Source organism: Hippoglossus hippoglossus, chromosome 24 (assembly GCF_009819705.1).
Source record: "Hippoglossus hippoglossus isolate fHipHip1 chromosome 24, fHipHip1.pri, whole genome shotgun sequence".
NCBI classification, from domain to species: Eukaryota; Metazoa; Chordata; class Actinopteri; order Pleuronectiformes; family Pleuronectidae; genus Hippoglossus; species Hippoglossus hippoglossus.
Genome location: NC_047174.1, coordinates 11,614,963 through 11,636,904, shown reverse-complemented (window position 1 = coordinate 11,636,904; position 21,942 = coordinate 11,614,963). Strand labels below are relative to the sequence as shown.

The following is a 21,942-nucleotide window of genomic DNA, read 5'->3' as shown; positions in this document are numbered from 1 at the left end:
AACAAAAACACGGCTCGAGGGAATTTAAATATGGTTTCTTAAGTGGATTGTAAAGACATCAAAGCACAACCTTCTCAGCAAAGCAAGACGTCAACACCAATCTGCAACAATATCTGAAGATGAAAAGCACTCTTCTGTAAAGACCGTAATCTGAGCATAAGAGTATTTTAATCACTTTAAAGACGTGATGACAACAGCTTTCAGAACTTAATCCTTCTTCACAGAGACATGAAAGTGGAACCTTAACCCAGGTTCTCATTCCAGCCTGTAGATCCCTCCTGTATAGTGGAGCTACTATAGAAACTATTTATAATTGTAGAACTGGTGTATGTTGTTATCCCAGCCTGCCACAGTGAAAGCAACCTGTTTAATCCAGCTTCAATTTACCTTTAATTGGATATCTTAAGTGTTTTGAGTCCACAAAACACTTAAAGTTGCTCCTGTGGTGTCATCCAATTGCCAGTAAGCCCCGACATTTGACTCGAAACAGCGTTATTTACATCATGTTTTTAGCCTAAATGTCCGTGATGCTAATGCACATCCCGCGCGTAGCCTTGGGCAAGAGCGTGTGTGCAGTGTGTACTGAACGGCAACGAGGAGGATATCAGAGGACATTTAGGTATGAGACCACAGGATCAGTCTCCTGGTTCACCTCTTTGGTTCAGACATCTTATTAGCCCTTCAGTTTGGTACAAACATTCCTGACACCCAGAGGATGAACTGCAAGGATTCTGAGGATCCTCTCACTTTTTGTCTAGCGCCATCATCAGGACATAATTAGATATGCTATGGTTCAGCCTCCGCTATGCTTTATTTTTAATAATTTATGTTAGCACGCTAACACTACACTAGTGAGCATGGTAGAAATTACTGCACGCCAGCCTGCTCGTGTTAGCATTGTAGCCGCCACCATGACTGTCGACTCTTTTAGCCTTGTTGTTGAATGCAACGTTATTCCTCTAAGCTGTGTGTGTGTGGGCCACGGGCCAATGGGTCTGTCACGGTGTCGCTCCCAGCTGACTGCTCCGCTGAATCCAAATTCAAATTGGTCATTCGTCGCAAGATAAATAGACCACTATAGTCACCTCTGCCGGGCAACACCAGCTAATCTCACGAGAAACACCCCTCGCTTGTTTTGAAAGGGGAGCCTCACGGGTTGTCTTTCAAAGGGGAAATATTTGGGCCCCATTCTATTTTAATGGAGAGGTCTGGAATTCTCAAGAACCCTTTAGGGTTGTCCCGGCTGTCCTTGATGGTCCTATCTCTTGTACCGCCACACTCATCGTCCGGCATCTGAGCTGGCCATTTCAATGGACGAACGCAGACACACTGACAGTTCAAACAGGTGGGGGAAGACAGAGCCGGATTTTGACCTTGTGACACTGCCTCCAGTCAAACAGATGGGGACGTTTTGTACTCTGTGTATAAAGTGGGTGAAAAACGGAGGTGTGGAGTGCTGGGATTTAAAAGTACACACTGGGTGGGCGACAGTTGAAATTAATATTTGAAGCTGTCAAAACTCTCAGGCGATGAACAACAGCTTGGAAATCGTTAAAATGTTATTGATACAGGTGTTTAACGGTAGGATCAGCAGCTGCTGATTTGACAGGAAGCTAACTTTCCTAAACTTATTTCAAATGTTACATATCATGTGACATCTAAGACAGGACACGATTGTCGTTGTTCCTTTAGTTGTTCTTTGTCTGCATCCAAGTTGTGTCCTAAGCTGTTCCAAGAACATTTAACACCAACAGATCATGACAGGTGTCCGTCTTTCCAGCTTGTTTATTAAACCGTGCACTCACATGTCCGGTGCAGGTGGATGCCAACGGGGGGGGGGCATCCTTTTAAAGAAGAAGAAAAATGCAAACACTGTAGAACTCGACACGAAACGAACACGAACATGCATGATGTCTGAGACATGCAAACGTCTTCGGTGTGTTAAGTTTAACAAGAGAAATGGTTTGTACGTAATGCAAAGGGGAGGCCTGACAGACGCCTGTAAACAGCTCGGTTTCAGGTCGTTTGCTCCCTTTTATGTTTAACCTTTTGAACAGGGTGGTCCTGCACTCCTCTATCCACAGTTTTACGACACACACTCACATACGCACACATACGAGTGGTTGTTAACTATCTATTTTCAGTCTGTCGCAGTAGCAACTGACACATGCTGAGGATTTCAGCGCGGACCTCCGAGCACGGCTCCAATGAATGGGAGGCTTGTCCAGGCAGAGAAGCAGCAGCACAGGGGCAGAGGGCAGAGGGCACAGGGCAGGGGACAGGTGTGTGTGGGTGAGAATAGGCATGAAGGAGCGTGAGATTCACACGCGCCTCAGACGGCAGAGAAGACGTTATGTCAGCCGCCAGAGGCTCGTTCAGACAAATGTAACAGTCATTTTCACACATGTATAGAAGAGACAGGATATCCAGTCTGCCTAGTAACTAGGGCAGAGAGTCTGTCTGTGCCTGTGAACTTTCAATATTCAGAGCTAAATAAAGCCAGCTGGGACCTATATCCAGATGTATGATATCATGCCTTAGAAAAAAGTTATTGTATTGGGCATTGATAAGATAATACTCATCACATAATGTACTTAAAAAATACTGTTTTCATTCACATAAACACAAAGTATCTTGCCCCTCCAGTGTAGTAACATTAATATATTTTATTAATTTCTTATTTTATATTTTATATTTATAAGTATTAGTTATATCAAAAGTAAAACTTAAAAATGTTTATGTTTTTTGAAAAGTTCTAATTAAAAACACACCTAGCTACAGAAGCCTATAAAGAACATTTTTGCAATGACTTATTTTATAACGTTACCGTAATCACAAGTTGATTATCTCAAGAAGTATCTAAGGTGTAACAGACTTGCTTTCACATGGTAACTGGTCTTATCCGAGGATATTACATGTTCTATCGATTTTGTCTTGTTTTGGACTAAACTCAGAAAACCCAAAGTGATGTAGCAGATCAGTCAGATCACCTCAGTCTTACAACAAACTTCTCCCAAATATTAATTAATGTGAAGCAAAATAAATGTGTATGGTAGCTCTTATACGAAGTCCCCTTGTAATGCTGCATTCACGTCATATCATTTAAAGGTTCATTACAAGCCTCACATCAGCCTGACCTATTCAAGAGGGAGACATCCGTCAGTTTTTCCACAATTTCGAGCGAACAATATGAAGTTGGAAAAAGGAGTGTTTTTCTTTTTCTTGCAAATTCTGTCACCGCCTCCTGACAAAAAAACTGATTTAGATTTATATGTTTGAATATCAATCTTATTGGTCTTTGCCGATTTCATGTGAAACACTGTGCACAGGATGGCAGCACACTGTCATCCACATGTATACACACATTGCACACAACATACTCAAGCCTCACTATTATAACTAATCTAAATATCATAAACCTCAGCATGATCAAAACCGTTAAAGCAGATGCTGCCTGTACCCAGATGTCATGAATAAGTCCACAGCAGTGTGCACTGTGTACAGATCGTGGAGAATTGTCGTGCAGTAGAGCTGTGCAGCACTGGCATACAAGACCATAAAATAAAAGTTGTGCAACTCCGTAGAAGTCTCTCGTGCTGACGCTAAAACTATTTTTTGTTGGGTGTTACCTCCTCCGGGGTTGAAGTGGCTGCGATAACTTGGCCTGCTGACGTCACGGGAGCCATGGCTACAGTTCAGCTGTCTGTTCTTGTGTTCCCTTTCTTTCGCTCTCTGTCATCTGTCTGTCGCTGCTCTCATGAATAGCCCGTCCAGTGCAGAACATGCTGTGCCAAGCTCTGCCACACACTGTGTCGGAGATTGGCACAGCCAAGCAGGGGAGTAGTGGAAAGGGAAATAACAGAGCGGATAAACGCACCAGATAACGTTTCTTTTTCATACTTTACACCGTGGTTCTCCAGTGGAGGAGTCGGATTATACACGAGGCAGCTAATCAAGATTTAGCAAAGGGCCTGATGAGGACAGAGGAGTGATGGCCAACGGGATGCCTTTTTAATATGCTCACGCATCCCAAGGAGGTGCCAACCTGTAAGATGGGCCCTCATTTACACACGCACACGCACACAATGAGGGAGCAAATAAGGGAGACAAACAGCCTTTGAATCAGATTAACACTTACACTAAAATAACTAGAATATATACGCCAAGGCCCAACAGTCTCCTTAAATTCAATCAAGTCACACCGATTTGCACTCATGCATAATGTTTTTCACCAAAATCTATGAATTTTTCCCTAGGTTGTGGGTGAAGAGGTGAAATGTCAAACATCCCCAATCCTCATGGTTAAAGAAAGTCAAAAACAAAAATTCTTGGATCTACCCCCTGATCCAGATCCGCACCAAAATATAATGGGTTTTCCCCTGACCCATCCTTCCACCAAGTTTTGTGGTGATTAGGTCGAGTAGTTTTTGCATAATGCTTGCTCACAAATAAACAAATAACCGACAAAATAATGGACATGGGCATAAGCTCCGTGGTGGAGGTAAAAAGCAAGTGGTCTGATAACCTAAATTAATGATTCATGAAACACAGGTAAGGAACCCGCATCAAAACGTTAGACTTCTTCTCAGGCCCCATCCCTCCACCAAGTTTGGTTGAAATTGGTTCAGTAATTTTTGCGTAACCCTACAAAAGAGCAAAATTGCAAGTTGGAAAGTGTGCAGGAGCTTTTTTTCCTCGTAACCTAGAAACAAATAGACGGAAATGGGTGAAAACATAACCTCCTTTACGGATATTACAATGAAAGTAGATGGGAGTAATAAAATCATCAATTGATATTACCTATTTAATATCTGATTGGGAGGCAGAAGCAAGGTAAAAGAAACAGCTAGAGAGGAACCAACACCCCCCCTCCCCCCCTCCCCCCACTCTTTTTTTATACCCCTAAAGACAGCAGGCTAAGATTTCTGGCACCAAAACACACGTCACGCTTTCTATTTCTGTCTGGTGTGCAACATAGCACTTAGAGGTTGGGTGACAGGGATGAGGCATCATGGGGCCGAGTGACTTCCGCACACCCGCCCAGCCTTAACATGACTTTTCACACCTTAGCTACCTCTGCCAGGAGACAGTGTCTGTGTGTATATTAGTGGCACAGCATGCACATGTGCATATGTGCACATGTATGTGTGCTCGTATAACTGACATTTATATTTCCTTGTACATGTGTGAATTGAGAGAGTGTGAGCATGTGTTTCGGCCCCTTCCACAGAACAGGAGGTGTCAGGGAAGCCAGAGGTCGTCGGTGCAGTCTTATATGAGGCGAGAAACACAGAGCATGAAAAGTGATCCCTCATGATGCAAAATCACTGTCTGTGCCACACACTGGATATCCTGGTAACGACAGGTAACATAACTTCTCCTGTACCAACACGGTGCAGTGTACTTAACAGCATATTAAGAGTGACAAATGTGACAAAAGTTAGAAATAGTCTTAACTCTACATAATTCAATTGCTTTATAACGTAAACGCATCAAAAATCTCTGTATGAAGAGGACAATCTGTAGAGGACACATTCTATCATGCAGTTCCTCAGATTATGTTTGAACCAGATGATGTGTAGAAGTTTGCGAACACTTAACCCCTTTGCAAAGGCAAAACAACTTGAGCTGCCACTGCACTGGCATGCAGGGAGTTGCTGGTGTCAAATATCCATAGGGATGACCTGCAGTAAATCAACACCCAGGAGCACGGGCCATCATCAGTAGAGCAGGACAATGCAATGTTCCAATGGAGAGAAGACAGAGTCTTTAATTCAAAGCACTTTCATATTTATTACCAAGAAAACAAAAAAACATTAAAGGCATATCAGTCATTTTTCACAGCTGGTATTTGAACATCTTAAATATATTACTTTGACAATATGATACAGTAAAACACACTGTAGTTGACAGATAGCAGGTTTGCTGCTTGGAACACAGTTGCCAATTAACCCACTCCCACTCTTGGCCAGGTTGAATTTGATTCAACGTGGCCACAATGAGGATTAAACACATGAGCATGCACCCTCAATCTAGGGGAGCATGCTGAATCTCTTTGTACAGAAAACACCTTAAACGCAATACAAAAAAAATGAGGAAAGAGGGAACAGTCGACTAATGTTAGGCACAGAAGAAGCAAAAAGCCACAGCAACACTGGAGAATGTCGTGGACGTGTTTCATCTCGTAACGCAGCATAGAGGTGAAATGAAGCACTTCGCCGCCACTCTCTCGTAAAGCACTTTACCAGAGCAAGTCCTCGCTATTTACAAAGAGCGTGTTGGGTGAGGGGTTTTCCTGGGGAGGGTTCAAGCTTTACTGAGATGGAAAAGGGTGATCACATAATGACAGTCTCAGTCTGAAGGGAGTAAGAGAGAGCAGGTCGGTGCTTCAGGGCTGGGCTTGGGGTTCTGGTCATTGGGCTTGGGGGGCGATACACTGGGCCTGATGGGGCGGTGATTAAGGCGGGCGGGGTGCGGCTGGCCCATCTGGACGGAGGCCGCTGGTTGGCTGGCCGTGCGGGACGAGAGAAGCACCTCGAGTTTACTGCAGACGACTCGGCTGGATTTACCTGGACAGAAACATGTAAGCATTTATTGGCTACTTCGATAATGTTTGGGGGCAAGGAGAGGTTAGATTTAATCCAATGGTGAGGCAGAAAAGAACCTACCTGCTGCTCCTGTCTGCTGTGAGCTGTGTGACTTGTTCTGTGACCGGAGCTGAACTCATGTTGGATGTCCAGCATGTCCAGCAGCTCAATGAGTCCTTCATCCCTCACTCGGCCACAAGCTGGAAACTCCTGTCCCGCTAACCCACCCCTCTGAATCCTCTGAGCTCCAGAGGAAGCACTGGACACCCTGTAGTCCATTTTGGGCTCCACATGTTGGGGCGCAGGCTTCCTTCCTCCATCTCTTTCTGCCCCACTGTTCGTCCTGGGTCTAATCTTTGGGCTCCCCGCCACCTGTGATCTCCTGTGGGACGGCTGAGGACTGGGATGAGATCCTTTAGAAGCGCCGTAGCCTCCCCTCTGATCTTTATGGTTATGTCTTCCAGAATCTGACACTAACCCCCGTTCTTGGCTCGGCTCTAAATCTGCTGTCAGCACATCAGAATCCGCTTGGCATTTGTGGGCAGGCATACGCGCGGGCGCCCTGCCGGCGACTGCAGCGGCTCCCAGAGCTCTGCGCTGACAGACGGGGGTGGGGCACTTTGGCTCCAGTCCCTGTTGGGTCACCACCCCTGTTTCGGTGAGAGTTTTGCCCTCGTTTTCCTGCAGCATGGCTCCAAACTTCCTGAGAACAGAGGGGCTGCCGCACTTTCTGTCTCCCAGGACGCCCGGACCGAAGCACTTCCTATCCAGAGCGGGGGATTCGACAGCCGTTAGTGGGAGCTGGGAGCGCGATTGTGCAGCAGGAGCATCCCTTTGTCCCAGAGGAGGCTTGGCGCCTGTGTTTTCCTTGTTTGGCGAACTCTCTCTGCGAGGGGAGCCCTTCATGTGAGACACTTGGTTCTTTCTGTTTTCAGTCGCCTCAAAACTGTCCCGAAACTGCTCTTGACCAAACCTATAGGAACATAAACATTAAAAGAAAAACAAAATCATAAACACGCAAAATAAGATTGACGGGTCATTTTAAAATTGAAATGTTTGTGAATTTGATGAAACCTCGTACCTGTCATTTTCAAATCTTCTCCTGAACTCGTTCTTGTATGCAGGGGTGTCCTGACTCACCTTGATCGTGTCACTGAAGTGCTAAGACAGATGGGGAAAAATCTGTTTTAGTCTATATCAACCATGTCAACCACTGCGTACTGTTGGTTTAAATTAGAGTGTTATTCAGGATGACTGGGGGGGTTTCTCTTTCTGCACCTCACCAAACCTGAACAGTGACTGACCCTCATCGCTCGATATAACCTTACTGACCTACTGTACTTAAATGTTGCCAGGGCATATGGCATCTTATGTGGACCCGGAAACAGTTTAACATCTTGTGTCGTTTCTCAGCTGCTGTCAGGAGTTAGGAATGTTCAAGAGTTGGGTGAAAGTATGTGGAACTTACTCGTATCTGGTAACCTGTCTGTGTAAGCAGACTTAAAGGAACCAGCTTACTGTAATCAATATGTTCCAATGATAAGCCAGGGAAATGATCAGAAATGCTTTTCCTTCACTCACCACGTGGCGAGCTCCATTGGTCTTCCGGCTTATTTGTTTCCCCTGTCCCAAATAATCCTGCAGCAAGTCCCCGATCTCTGAGACGCCGTTGCCGTGGCAGTAATCGTAGCCTTCCTGATGACTCACGGGGTAGCTGTACCCGTTGGGGTTGTAGTTGCAGCCGTTGCTATAGTGATGCGGCACAGGCAGTGCTCCAGGGTGATTCTGGCTGTGATGGCCCGGCACAAAAAGACCATTGCTGTTGTGCGCCAGGCCACACTCCATTTCGCTGCCATTCTTCTGGTTGTCAGTGGCGATGTCGTTTGCTCCTCTGCGGGCCTGAACGTCATTGTACAACTGGAAAATGAAAACGGAACACAACATTAGCAACCTCTTGATGATTTTCTGTTAATTGGGTATATTCTTTAACATCAGTTGTACTTTTTCACACCTATTGTACATTACTAGGTGCAAACATAATTTTCAACAACAACTACTGTATTTAAAGAGCAGAACCTAACCTTTATTTATGATCAGCGCATGTTATTCTACTTTGCACAAGCATCTGTTTGCCATTACAGACTTCGATACCTCCTTTAGTATCCACTTTCAGGCCGTGTGTGTGTGTGTGTGTGTGTGTGTGCCTGTGCCTGTGTGTGTGTGTGTGCAGCGTTCAGCATGTCTGTCAGCACAACACAGTTTAATTAGCTTGTTAACATTTGTCTGTATCATTGCTGTAACAAGGCCACTAGGTTGAGTGAGTCTATGATCTGTTGGCAGCTTGTTATGGAGCACAAGCGCGCACTCACACACACACACAATGCACATACACACATATTACACAAATTAACACACACTCTAAGCACTATAGGCACTACGGAATCACTTGGGTGACAAAACCATTAGCATGTCGTCACACCCCAGTGTCCGTGTGAAACAAAACAGTGTTGTCTTTGAGAATCACTGTCAAACCAAACTCTTAAATTAATCTAAGTGATTTTATGCTTTGTATCTTTGTTGGTTAAGACCTGAATAATTTCATTTTACAGTTTAAGACAAAGAACATAATTTATAATAAACACAGGGTCTTACTGAATTTTACCTCTATCTATGTAGTACTGTAAAGTAGAGATCAGTTAAAGGAAGTTGGATTGATGGGGAGGGAATCTTATAACACTAACTTCCATTCAGTGTCCCACACTGTCCACTAATCCAAGTAAGTGAACATTGCATAGCTCCAGCTACTGTGTTTAATGTGTCATCATTCCAACACAATGTGCGTTGTCAGACATTTTAGAGCAAGAGGCAGCTTGAGATCACGCTTTCATCCGTACCTCTTCGATTTTCTTCTGGATGTCCTGCAGCTGGTCTTCCCACTCCTGCATCTCCGAGTCGAAGTTGTCCGTCAGCTCTGGCCTCTCTTGTCCCCAGCCCCGGCCTCTGTGCTCCAGCCCACGCTCCAGATCAATGGCTGCCATGACGAGGGCGGCTAAATGTCCAGAGGCGTTTTTTTAAATGGAAATTTCCCCTTTCCACTTTTCTGTCAGAGGTCACAGCGGGGGTTAGCAGTGAGGGGGCGGAAGGATCGATGACCTCGAAACACTGTAAAGACCAATACATGGAAGAGAGATAAAAAAAAAGGTTTGTTGATGGTTGGCATACTTTTCAAAGAGTACCACAGACATTTCAGTCCTTTTCTGTGTATTTCTGCAAACCCCTGAAACACAAATCTAGTTTTGAAATCTCAATTTGACCTCTTTTCTTCAGTCTAGTGACAATATCTTTCTTTATCTAACTGGATTTGAGTTTTTCACTTGTCTCCACTTCTTAAATAACTTATGTTGGACACTTTCTGCTCTCTCAAAGGTCACATATTTACGGGCCTCTCCTTTCGCATTCTTGTCTAACATTCACAGGCATGTAAGCCTACCTCTACAGCACGTGTGGACAAGATTGTTGCATGACAGCACTTCCAACTGTTTAAACTCTTGGTCACTTTGACCTTCAGCCTGCCTCTGTACACCTCGCGACACGGGAAGAACAAAAATGTCGAGCATGGGGTGGCTACTTTTTTGGAACCTGACCCAGTGGCGCACACATCTCTTGGGAATGCATGATGGCATCGCGCTGGAGCTGCATGTCATTGTGCCTCTAAAATCTCACACCCAGTTGTCTTGGCTTTGTTTTTGAGTACAATCAGACTGAGGACTGATCGATTACAATACAATATGCAGATGATGTGCTGGTATATGTCTGTGATATTACAATTTTACATGTAGAGACATCTTTCTTTTGAAGAGCAGCTCAAATAGTAGAATTTCCAAGGTGTGGCTTTGTTTCTTTGTAGGTGTCAATGGCCTCTATTTGGAAATTACAAGAATCTGAAATCTGTTAAAAAATAAAGGGTCCAATATCTATATGTTAGATATCTACATAATATATATGTTTTTTTCAAAAGATGAATGTTCTTTCTTTCTTTATTCTACATTTAGGTTTTGTATAAATACGTTGCTCATTTACTTATCCTTCAAACCTAAAAAATGTGGCGTACTAAATAATCACTATATGGCACTATATGGCCCCCTACGTGGGGTAACTATTTGCCTAACCTCCTATCAAGTCAACTTAAGACTGCCAGGCTTTGTTGTTATTGCTGTTGCCATCTTTGAATATTACAAGTGTCCAAGTGGAAAGTGTCTGAATGTACCACTCACTTCCCTCCCACCTGTGAGAGTGGAGATATTAATAATCTAGTAACTACGCATAGTATTCTGGCTGCATTGCCTGTACATGTGGGACAGGGACAGAAACAGTGGACGAGTGACAGAAGCACAGAAACAAACAAAATATAAAACGTTACAATAAATGTTGCAAATTAATTAAAGAAAATGACCATAGACATACAGACTACAGTTGATTTTGGCAGCTTCAGGTTCCTTTTTTAATATTAACCTAATTTAAGGCATCCCAAACTATCAGAAATTCATTTTCCATCTGTCAATATCTTTTCAGTAATAAACAGCTATCCTTACCTTGCTCTACGCAGAGGTTTTCTCTGCCCTCCTGTATAAATCCTCAGCCTGCTCTACTTCCTGCGCTCTGTGAGCTCTGGCCTCTCCAACAGATCCACTCCTCTGGCCTGCAGATCGTTAAGTCCCCTCTCTCCGGTGCTCAACCCCCTCCAGCTTTTTCCTCAGCAGTGTTACGTAGAATTTAAAGGGCCCCCTTCCCCTCGTCACTCCTCAGTTGTTGAGGTTAAGTCAGGAGCCTTGGGCTTGAGGGTAAACAACTTCTGTTCCAGCCGGGGTACCCAGCCTTTATACTGCTCCCCACTGTTTACGTGGAGTCGAGATCAAATATCATAATGTCAAATTTATTCCAGCATTTGAAGTCCCGATGGGACAACTGTCGTCACCAGCATCCTGGCTATAATTACCGGGGCTCACGGAGAGAGGGAAAGTGTTTACATAGCTATTTCAGCTGCTGCCAGCTCTCAGCCAATGGGCTTCTCTGTTGCTACTCTGCTTTAGGATGCTTGGGCAGATTTTGCCTTGTGACCAGGCTCTGCTGTAAATCATTTTTTCAAACCATGCCAAATGGGTGCGTGTGACACACTGTGTTACAATTTGTCACAGTCAATAATATCTTTATCGAACATAGTCATGAGAAAAGAGTCCAGTTGGACGCCGGGCATGTTTGTGTCATTTTTCGTTTTCAGTTTTGTTTTCATTTGGTGCAAACCTCAGCTTTTAATAAATAAATAAAAAGATTTAGTGACATATATTGTGTAATCATACTTATGTTATATAATCAACTCAGGCATTGCATATATTGAAAATGTGCAAAAGAGCTAAATGAGTGACATCTCATACAATGCTCTGGAGTAACCTGTACCCGTGACTGTGTTTTTGACTCATCCTGCTGCTGTGACGTCAGGAGACAGTTGCTACTGTTCATCTGCCACGCCATCAATTACTATCAGGGGTCCGGTAGGACATTTTTGGGCCCCCCCCAGACAAGATCTGACATTTGGCACCTGACATGATCATCAGAATTCCTTCCAGTTTGAACCCCCATGGATCATCGCTGTTATCTCTCTACCTGTTGTGTTTCCTAATACATGGCAAATCCTTCAGGAGCTAAAGAGGAGAGAGGGATAAAAACAAACTTTATCCTTACTTCACCTTCAGGCAGGAGGAGCAGGATGGCACCACGAGTGGGGTTCTGAAAAACAAAGAGGACGAGACTGCTGTCAGCGCGTGTTACACAAGAAAATATATTTAGTGGTGGTTAAACCAGGACATAAAGCGGCATGGAAAGCTGATTCAGACCGCCCCCCCCCCCCCCCCCCCCCCCCCCCTCCACTTGTGTGACCTTAAAGCTCAATGTAAACCTTGTTGATTTCCAAGTCAGACAGCTTCATATTTGTTTACATTGCAGCCTTCTTGCCCATATCAGATTATTTCATTACATGAAAGCAATTTAAATGTCCACCAGCTTTCATTGCTTTCAACCGATCAGCAACAGAGGCTGGTTTGCATCTACTTTCCTGCCGGCTTTAAGAATTCTCTTAGGCTAGAGATATACTTGCTTTTAACTATGTGTACGCATCGCGGTTCCCTTGAGTATCCTGCATTCATATGATGCTTTGGTTTTGCATGTTCTCAGAAATTCCCTTTAGCGAGAGCTAAAGATAGACACCACTCGTGTATGCTAAATAAGAAGCTAGCCTGCAGTGAGATAAAGAGTAGTAGGTGGAAAGAGCTAGCTCAGCTCTATCAAACGTAAACAAAATATATGCCTAGTAGAACCTCAAAACAAATGAAAATGTTTAATCTCGTTTATCTTGTTTGGGTTTTGGGAAACTAAAAATATAAAAAACCAAGGCTAGCTGTTTCCCCCTGTTACCAGTTTATATGCTTAACTAACCTAATCTATGGCTGGTTTTAACTTATATAATCAAAACTATAATTAATTCAAACATTTTATATTTGTTTATTTCATTTTTTTATATATCCTGAAACAAATCCACACTGTAACTCACCTTCTCCAGGGACTAAAGCAGACAGTGGTGTGTTATGGGTAATGCCGTCTCCAGTGTTGAACCTTGCCACAGTGTCTTGAATGTGAACGCAGCTGCGGAAAGTGCTGAGCTTTTTTTTCTGTGCTTTTGGTTACCTTGGCAACAAATGATGTGGGGAGGAGAGGAAATCAACAGCGCAAATAAAAAACAAACAAACAAGGAATGAGGGAGATGTACATCACAGAACGAAGAAAAGAGTAAAAAGAAAGACTAGTTTGAAGATGGTGGCGTAAGAGAGGGACGAGAATAACACGAGAATGAGGATGAGCAGAATGATGGGCTGGAACATCTGGGTGACAAACCATAAAGGGTGAGGAAAAAACAGGTTGGATTAGATGAGAAAAAGGAGGAAAGGGAGTCAGCCTTAAATTGTATGAGACATAAGCCATCGTGAAACTCATATTCATCTTAAGTCTTTCTCTCACCGACAGTGGCTCCTCTGTGTCTCTGTCCTCCAGCCTCGGCACTTCCAGTCTGTCTATAAAGGCCTGCAGCTCTTTTCTGAAGGCCTTCATCTGAGCGTTAATGCGATAAAGCAACTCGTGTTCCCTGATCCTGCCCCCATCTTCCTCTCCACCCTCCTCCCCTGCTCTCCCCAGCATCATGTCGCCATTAGAAACAAAAACCCTCGCCTCTGAGATGATGGTGGCCGTGTCTGCAATGAGCCGGTCGATGGTGCGAGCGAGCCTTTCTGCTTCCAAGCGGATGTCAGTCATCTGCTGCCTGTCTCGCAGGCTGCACCGGCCGCTAGGTAGAAAGCGGGCCAACGGAGAGGAAGCAGCGCCCTCGGGCCCGGTGGGCGTGTAGAGGCCCCGCGTGGGGGTCAGGCAACGGCTGCTGCCGTTAGTGTTTCTGACCTCGTCTGAGTCACTTTCCCCGCCCACTGGGCCCTCGCGTTTGCGGTGTGGTGGGAGGAGTCGGGAAGAGGAGGAGTCTTCGTCGCTCTCACGGCGACCGCTTGTCGCACCGCCGGCATCGCTGTCTGCGTCGCTGTCACGTGGGCTGGGCCGCAGGGAGAGATGGGAGGCCAGGTCATAGCGCTGCATGTTGGAGAGGAGCACACGGTTCTCGTACTGCAGCTGCATTACCTGAAGAAAGATAAACAGATGCACAGAAATAACATTTTGTAATCAGCAGGGACGATTTCATAATGAGGCAGGCTAGCAACATGACTCTATGCTTGACAAGAGGTCTCTCAGTCGGTCGGCTTTTATACATTATTAACTCATAAACAAAGGGAAATCAATCAAGATGAAATCTGTGTCAATGTAATGAATATAGAAGGAGAAAATGGATACGTTTTTTATAGGATCATTAACATTCTTGTCTACTAATACAATCACTATAATCATACCTTTCCACTGAGGTCATTAATCTGTAGCCTCGCTGCCTTCAGCTCCTCCTGCAGGGCTTCTGCCTTTGCTGCATCAATCCCCGACCCCCCCGAGAATCCTCCTCCGTGCCTGCCGCCTCCTTCATGGGTTCCCGCTTTGAACCGTAACTTGTTCAGCTCTGTGGTCACCCTCTTGTTCTGGTCCTCTGAATCAGCCAGGTTCCTCCTGAGCAGCTCTGCCTCGTCCTCCACCAGCTGCAGCTGCTGTCGAAGCTCCGTGAGATCATCCCCCAGGCCTCGCCCTGAGCCCATCGACCCGGACTCAGAGCTCCCGGCTCCTTCTGCCTCACCACGGAGGTCATCGAGCTCGGCCCTCAGGCCTCGGTTCTCAACCTGTGGGGAAGAGGGAGAGTGATTTAAAATACAACATCACCTTCATTCAAAACTCCCAAGTAGCATTGTCCACTCTTACCTCCAGCTCCACTATCTTCCTCCCAAGGATGTTGGCCTCCTCTTCTACCAGGCGGAGCCGTAGCTTCAGTTCTGACTCGCGGGTGGTGGGTGGCCCCCCAGCCTCTCCCTTGGGATGGGTGCTGTCCAGTTCTCCGTAGAAGGAGCGGTACTTCTGCAGCTCTTGCTCCAGTTGGTCCTTCTCTTTGTCAATCTTGGCAGTCTTCTTCCTCATGAGCACGGCCTCCTCTTTGATGAACGCTAGCTGGCACTTGAGGTCATCGTTGTCGTCCTGGAGCACAGAGAGCAAACATTGATATTTAAGTAGAAAAGGGCAAAACTTAATCCTAAAGTTCAGAGGGTTGCTCTCTGCAGTAAGACATAAAGACGTTAAGACTTAAGATTAAAGAGAAAAAGACGTTATCTATGTTTGACGTTTCCTAACTTTTAAGTAACTGCTGGAGTCGTACAAACTCTGTGCTTTCATTTAAATATTCTTCCAAATGACTGGAGCATTTGCTTTGGCCTGTTGAAACCTGATGTGATAAACGTAATATCTGACTAAAGAACAATACATAAGGATGTGAGCCAAACCGGCAGGATCTATGCATTTTTTTTGGACTATATATGCATATTTATTGTACTGGATTAGCACAACAAAGCTTCACAAAGGTGGCTCGGAGATAAATAGGAAAGAATTTCCTCTGTTACTTTAGAATATGTGTAAGCAAGAGAAATAACAAAAGTGATTTCTTTATTAGTTATGACATCTCACCTCAGTAGGAGTCTGTGCTGCTTTCTTATCCGTCTTCAGGACGTCTTTGCTTCCTCTTCTCTTCTGAGACTAAAAAGACAAAAAGAAGACAAAGAACAAAAAAACTGGAAAATGAGTGTTTGAATCCTAAATTGTTTTTTTGGGGGATGTGTGATTGGTGACTGTCTACAGCTTTTTTAGACTAAAATAAGTCTATACCTGTATATATGTTTCATGCACAACTATTAGTACTTACAGCTCAGATTCAAATACAGCATATATAACCAAAAAGATCACGGGTATCAAGAGATTTTTATTCCTCTGCTATTAAATCTTTATATATCTTAGGCCATGCCTTTGCACAAAGGCCACGCTCAAATGTTATTTTCTATAAACAGTAGTTAACTGTATGTCTCTGGGTTTGCTATGACTTTACTGATAAGGTAGACAGCCGTAACAAACAGCCAGTGTCTCAGTGTCTCAAGGTCACTTATTCTCTTGTCGTGGGACGTAACTGAACTGTGCCATGTGAGGACATTTGGGTTTAGATTGGAGATTTTCCGATACCATTCTTCCCTTCCCAACACCTAGTCTGATACCTGGCCTTTGGGTATGAGCTGATTAAGTAAATAACAACGTTTACAACGTAGGTTAACAGCTGTATGATGTATGATTGCGGTCATGGTTGTATGGCCTGTTGCTAGTGTTAATCGCCGTTTTGCTTGTGGGACTTTCCAGTGCGAAATATTAAAGAATCGTTAATATTTCAGCTAGCTCTTGCTGATGCTACATTACCAGAAATCTGTTCTTCTTTGACGCTCTGAAAACAGTACTTGTCAGTGGCAGTACAGTGCCACTGCAGTTTTGGAGCAGCAAAGTAGAAGTGATCCCTGGGAAAAGAAAATTGTATTTGGTTTTTCTGGGTGAAACTAATATCGACTTGATGGTATCAGATCTGTACGTATAGATATGCTACTAAAATCTACTCAACCAGTTTCCATTAAAATTTTATGGAGAGTTGGGGCATGTCCCTGGAAAGAAGTTATTGAACTTTGGTGCGGATGCATTATTATTTTTTCAACGTGTTTTTCAACATTTTTGTTGATTTCTCGAAACATAATACATAGATCTTGAGGGGAAAAAACAGGCATGTCTATTGATATTTATGAGTTTGTGCAATTTGGTGCAGAACCAAATACAAATTGGGGGTTAGGGTTTTAAATGTGGTTTGATGAGGAGCGATATGCGCTCTACTGAGTGCCCCTCTAGCTAATAGATGTGATGTAGATGGATGTGGGTCAGTGTTTATTTACCTCTTTGTTTTTTTCAAGTTCATTCTGCAGAGCTTGTTTGGTCACCTCAACCTCTATGAGTTTTTGCCTCAGTTTTTCATTCTCCTCTTCCGTCTTGGTGCGTTTCTCCTCCACCTTCTCCAGCTCGTGGTGCAGCCTCACGGACACATCCTTCGCCACCTGCATGCATCAGAATGTGATTTAACTGAAAACGGCAGCGGGATCATATACATTACCTGCCTGAAACAGCAGGTTTTGTGATATTCATACTTTATCTTCATTTTTAAACAATTACAGGAATAATGCACAAATAAAATGCAAAGGACTTGAACTATAATCATTCTATCTTGTCTTAGCTGATGACAAAAAGTCATGCAGATCCCTTTTGCAAACTGCATTGACACAGACACATGGAGCCGAGCAGCCTCCCCTCCCCTCCCCACCTTCAGGTCCTGCTCCAGACTCCTGAGCAGCTCCTCATCAATCTCTCCCGTCTGGGCGTAGCGCAGCCTCTTCCTCTCGGCCTTCCTCAGGCGATACTGCAGGATCCGGCAGTTCTTATTGGCTCTCTCGAGCTCACGCCTCATCTCCTGCAGCTGACAAGTGTCCTCTTCGTAGAACGTGTCCCTCATCTCGTCCATCTCGGTCCTCATCTCCTCGATCTCACACTGGGAGGACCAAGGCAAAGATTACTGTTTGTGTCCAAATTGCATTATGTGACATATTGAGATTTAGAGCAGCTGCGGATAATCCCTACTGTCCTTTTAGTTTAAAATCTGACTTTTAACTCCACAGATGGGGTAATGGATGTTTTGAACATGAGTCAAATATAGTCAACTTCCTAAAAAACCCACCATAATCTGAATTTCAAGTATTTCTGGATGTCGGCTGCAGGATTTTACCTTGCTTGGAAGTATTTCACATACATTTCGTGCAAATGCCAACATGCCTATTTCACATACATGCTATTTGCTCTGTCTGGCCCCTTCTGAACACATCATCGATCCTATCAGATCAATATCAGTACAAATAGTTATCTGTATGCAGCCAGTGCGTTTTCAGTTGAGACCATAGCTTAAAACTCCTGGTGAAGACAGAAAGCATGAAGGAACAAATCAACCTGTGTATTTGTATTTCAGTGAGCAATGACACCTCAAATCCAAACTACAGCCCCAGTATAAATAGTATTATGGGTCTTCAAATACAAACATTTCCAGCCAATCGAATGTGCTGTGGCCTACTATGACCTTTCACATTGAATTTCTACTACATTTCGAATGAGTCCAAGCTGATGACAGAGCACTGGGCCACGTAAAAGCTCATCAAACCTTGAGATCGTCGTTTTCCTCCAGCAGCCTCTCCATCTCGTCCAGGAAGGCCTGGTCGTCCTGCTGTGTCACGGACCCCGCCTCTGTGGCCTCCGCAGCCGGCTCCGGCTCTCCCTGAGCGGCCTCCTCCATCCCAGCGTTGTCCGCCTTGGCTTGCATCCTCGCACGGCTTCTCTTGAGTTTCTTGTGCAGATGGAAGTGGATCAGCTCAGCCTGTAAGCATCCTCCTCTCCACAAACCCGAACCGAGGCCTGACACGCCGCCTCTCCCCCGGTGGGTGATGCCCCTGTCTGCCGGTCTCACTTTCCCCGGGGAGGCAGACGACAGCAAGCGCCGGCCGGAGTCCCCTTTAACGCGGGGTGTGTGTAAAGCGGGGCGACGGGCCGGTGATGGAGGATATGCCGGATCTTCTTCGACAGCATCCGCCCTGTTTGGTCTCACTCCACCAGCTTCAGCACCATCGGGCTGAACAGCTGCCGAGCCGCGGCTCTCGGGCTCCCTCTTCCTCCCGTCAGCGGCCCTCGGGCTCTCCTTCACCCCGATGTCGCTGCTCCTTCCCGCGGTGAGAGGGGACCTGCACCTGCCTGGGTGTCTGGAGGCTCGCTTGGTGGCCCCTTCCTGGGCTGTAGCCGGTGAGGGAGCCCGATGCTGCTGCTGCTGCCTCCTCCTCCTCCTTCCTGCGTTATTGTCTGATGATGCTGATGATGGGGGATCTGCAGCGCCGCCTGCGGCAGACATCATCCTCTGCAGCTTTGAAATGAACCACACACATGCAGTTTCAAACAAGAGGAACAAAATCAATAATCTGTGCAGAGGACGCAGATTATTTCATTTGCACAACTTGGATTAATTCAAACTATTTTCTACCATTTGAATAGATTGTCTTTTTTGGAAGAAGATGCTTCAAGCATTGCAACCACTAGATGCCGCTGTTCCCCAAGACTTTCTCTCATCCTGACCCATGGCCTAACTTTAGGTTTGTTTTCCACAGAACCATTAATGATGGACTGATTCCCATTGGAACAATCAGATTGAATTACAATAACAAGTTATTATCATTCTACCTATATAAAAAGAATGGCTGTTCACAGAGAGCTCCTCATAATGAGTTCTTACCGCAGCACTGTGCAGAGGAGGCTGACGCAGGGAGGGGGCACCACCAGGCACTGCAGGGGCAAGGGCCATATGACGTAGGGACATACGTCAAGCCAGGAAGTAACCTCCATAATAAAATACAGTGCTGCTAAAAACTGGTTTTAAAAGTTCGACAAAAACAGAATCAGTTCACACCTTATACCACTTTCCTGAACATTTCCACATTTATTCAAATGGAAATTATTTATAGATATTTTAGGACTGACTATATCACATTCTCTGCAAATTAATCAATTCATTTTATATTCATAATCATTCACACACACTCCTTATAATTAAAGTTGTTACTTAATGTGCACATTGCACCCTTGAATGTACGTAGTTTTAGTTTTGTATTGTATTGTTTTTGACTTTTTTTATACTAAGCTCTTTCTACCTTGCTTTAATTTAAATTAACTATTGCACTGCTAAGCTGACCGGTTTCTTCATGTCAAACACCTTTCATGGTACTGTTGACTCTGTGTTAACTTACATATGACAAATAAAACTTGAAACTTCATTATAGATTTGATCTACAGTATATAGCACAAATACTGTATAATACACAATACAAAATGCTTCACGTAAAAGCAGCTTAAAACATTTATGATATAACAAGAAGAATACAATTAATTGAATGTAAACTTGTTAAGACAAGTTTAAACTAAATAAAACCAACCATCAGTTGAAACAATTCAGAAAAAGCTTTTTATTATGTATAATAAACAGCTTATCATGACTTTGATGTAAATTTTATTTTCATAGCTATTTGCTTTTATCAGCTCTCTCTGTTTTTTATTCTATTTTAACTGTCTTTGAGTACTGTTGAATTCACTATACAATTAGAATGTATTATCATTAGTATTTACAGTTTGTTTTTGCAGACATCACATAACGTGGCCTGTCTCTGCCTCCCAGATGTAACAGTAGCTACAGTGAGTACCAGCAGAGGGTGGTCACTCCACACATGAACCACCCCAGCTCACGCTCTGCAGGCAATCTGTCCCACACAGACGGGGAGCCAGTAAAACGCTGACTGTTTCCACTCTGTTAGGCTAGAATGAGCTCCTTAGTCATATAATTGCTAATGAGATGAGTGAGTGACGGGTCAGGTTTGCGAGGATTTAACCCCTGCACACTGACCCTTCACCTTCCAACAGACTGGCCCGCTCAGAGGACTGGACAGGTCTGTCAGATAAAAGACCTAAATATAAGTTTGTGCCACTTTATTAAAGACAAGGACAGAATGGCAAGTGTAGGAACCAAGAATTTATTTTACACTAAGATATTGTTTCCTTAAATTGTTGCAAAGGATTAAGATTTATTTAAATTCTATATCAAAGAGTTTAGGGTTGATCATGGACGGGTTTACAAATATGTTCCTAAACTCCATGGTGAGTTTGTACACATATATGCACATGTTCCTTCAGGATGCAGGTTATAGTGACCTCTGCCAAACGCCTTTGATAGAAAAGCCTTGGTCCTCTGCAATCCTCTTAGTTCCAGCTGGCTTAGATCCCTCTGTGTCCCCGAGGAGGACAAATACACCTCATCTCACTCATCTCATCCAGTCAATCATTCACAACTCCTCCCTCCATCTCCACCGCGCTGCCATGGGCCGAAAGAGACGTGCACCAGGATGAGACAGGGCAGCGTAAAAAGTTGTGCTGGATGGAGGGAGGAAGATGTGGGGAAAAAGTGGGTGAGGGAAGGAACCGAGGAAGAAACGGGGAGAACTTGAAAAAAATGCAGAAATAAATATTAAATGTATACAGCACACTAAATGCATTTGCTGGGAAAGAAAAGGATTAAGAATAACAGACTGAGTATGATAGTGGATGAATAATTGAGCACATGCCATTAGTGAATCCGCAAAGAGCAATGGGTGTTTGTGAGTTTTTCCCAGCAAAGGAAGAAATAGATGGAAAAGTTTTGTGTGCACGAGAGTACAGTCCTGGCTTTTAAATTAGTTGGCAAATATCAGTGTCTTGTACAAAAGTACGAAGTGAACTAATATTTGGACGTTGTAGGATGTTTTTCATCAATGGAAAAGACTTGTAGTGTAGTAATGTAAATGGACACTCTATCAAAGCCAAATGTTAACTAATCCATACAGTTTGAGAGCAGCAGCAACCTGGTGGCAGATTAGCGGAGGCTTCTCTTCCAGTGACCTGCTGTCCTGGGTAACTCATGGGACTGACGTGGAAATAAGCTCTTTTGGAGCTAAAGCCAATTTACCACCAAAGATTAGGGCAGATCTGTCTGGACAGGCCAAAGACGCAGCCCTGCCCCTGCCTCTCTCACACACACACAGACAGACATGCCTATATTAGCTCTTTACGTCTTTCAGACCCCAGGACGGAAGAAAGCAAGATGGAGGAATGGGAGTGAGAACACAAAGACACATAATCATAGTTTATG

General features: G+C 44.3%; 1 protein-coding gene across 3 annotated transcripts; it reads right to left on the bottom strand.

The window, feature by feature from the left end:
* Positions 1-5,777: 5,777 nt before the first annotated feature.
* LOC117758854 (protein SOGA3-like) lies at positions 5,778-19,587 on the bottom strand. 3 transcript variants are annotated; one of them, XM_034580849.1, is made up of 15 exons: positions 19,504-19,587; positions 18,388-19,131; positions 17,503-17,727; positions 17,081-17,239; positions 15,789-15,857; positions 15,036-15,305; positions 14,585-14,956; positions 13,656-14,318; positions 13,192-13,519; positions 12,327-12,371; positions 9,482-9,749; positions 8,169-8,504; positions 7,669-7,748; positions 6,669-7,560; positions 5,778-6,569 (listed from the first exon to the last, which is right to left on the bottom strand). In XM_034580849.1, exons 1-9 carry the CDS (start codon positions 19,585-19,587, stop codon positions 13,409-13,411), a joined length of 2,697 nt encoding a protein of 898 aa, XP_034436740.1. In that variant the 3' UTR covers positions 5,778-6,569; positions 6,669-7,560; positions 7,669-7,748; positions 8,169-8,504; positions 9,482-9,749; positions 12,327-12,371; positions 13,192-13,408. The 3 variants fall into 3 exon arrangements, with proteins under 3 accessions (XP_034436740.1, XP_034436742.1, XP_034436741.1); XM_034580851.1 differs by lacking the exons at positions 5,778-6,569; positions 6,669-7,560; positions 7,669-7,748; positions 8,169-8,504 and having other exon boundaries at positions 9,616-9,749; positions 12,332-12,371; positions 13,192-13,325; XM_034580850.1 differs by lacking the exons at positions 5,778-6,569; positions 6,669-7,560; positions 7,669-7,748; positions 8,169-8,504 and having other exon boundaries at positions 9,643-9,749; positions 13,192-13,325.
* Positions 19,588-21,942: the final 2,355 nt, after the last annotated feature.

Bases quoted from the DNA above. Each gene is read 5' to 3' on its own strand.
- LOC117758854 (XM_034580849.1), bottom strand. From the start codon at position 19,587: ATGTCCCTACGTCATATGGCCCTTGCCCCTGCAGTGCCTGGTGGTGCC. The intron at 14,957-15,035 runs GTAAGAGTGGAC...TCTTCCCCACAG, and splicing joins GGAAGATAGTGGAGCTGGAG to GTTGAGAACCGAGGCCTGAG. The intron at 13,520-13,655 runs GTGAGAGAAAGA...TTTGTCACCCAG, and splicing joins ACACAGAGGAGCCACTGTCG to ATGTTCCAGCCCATCATTCT.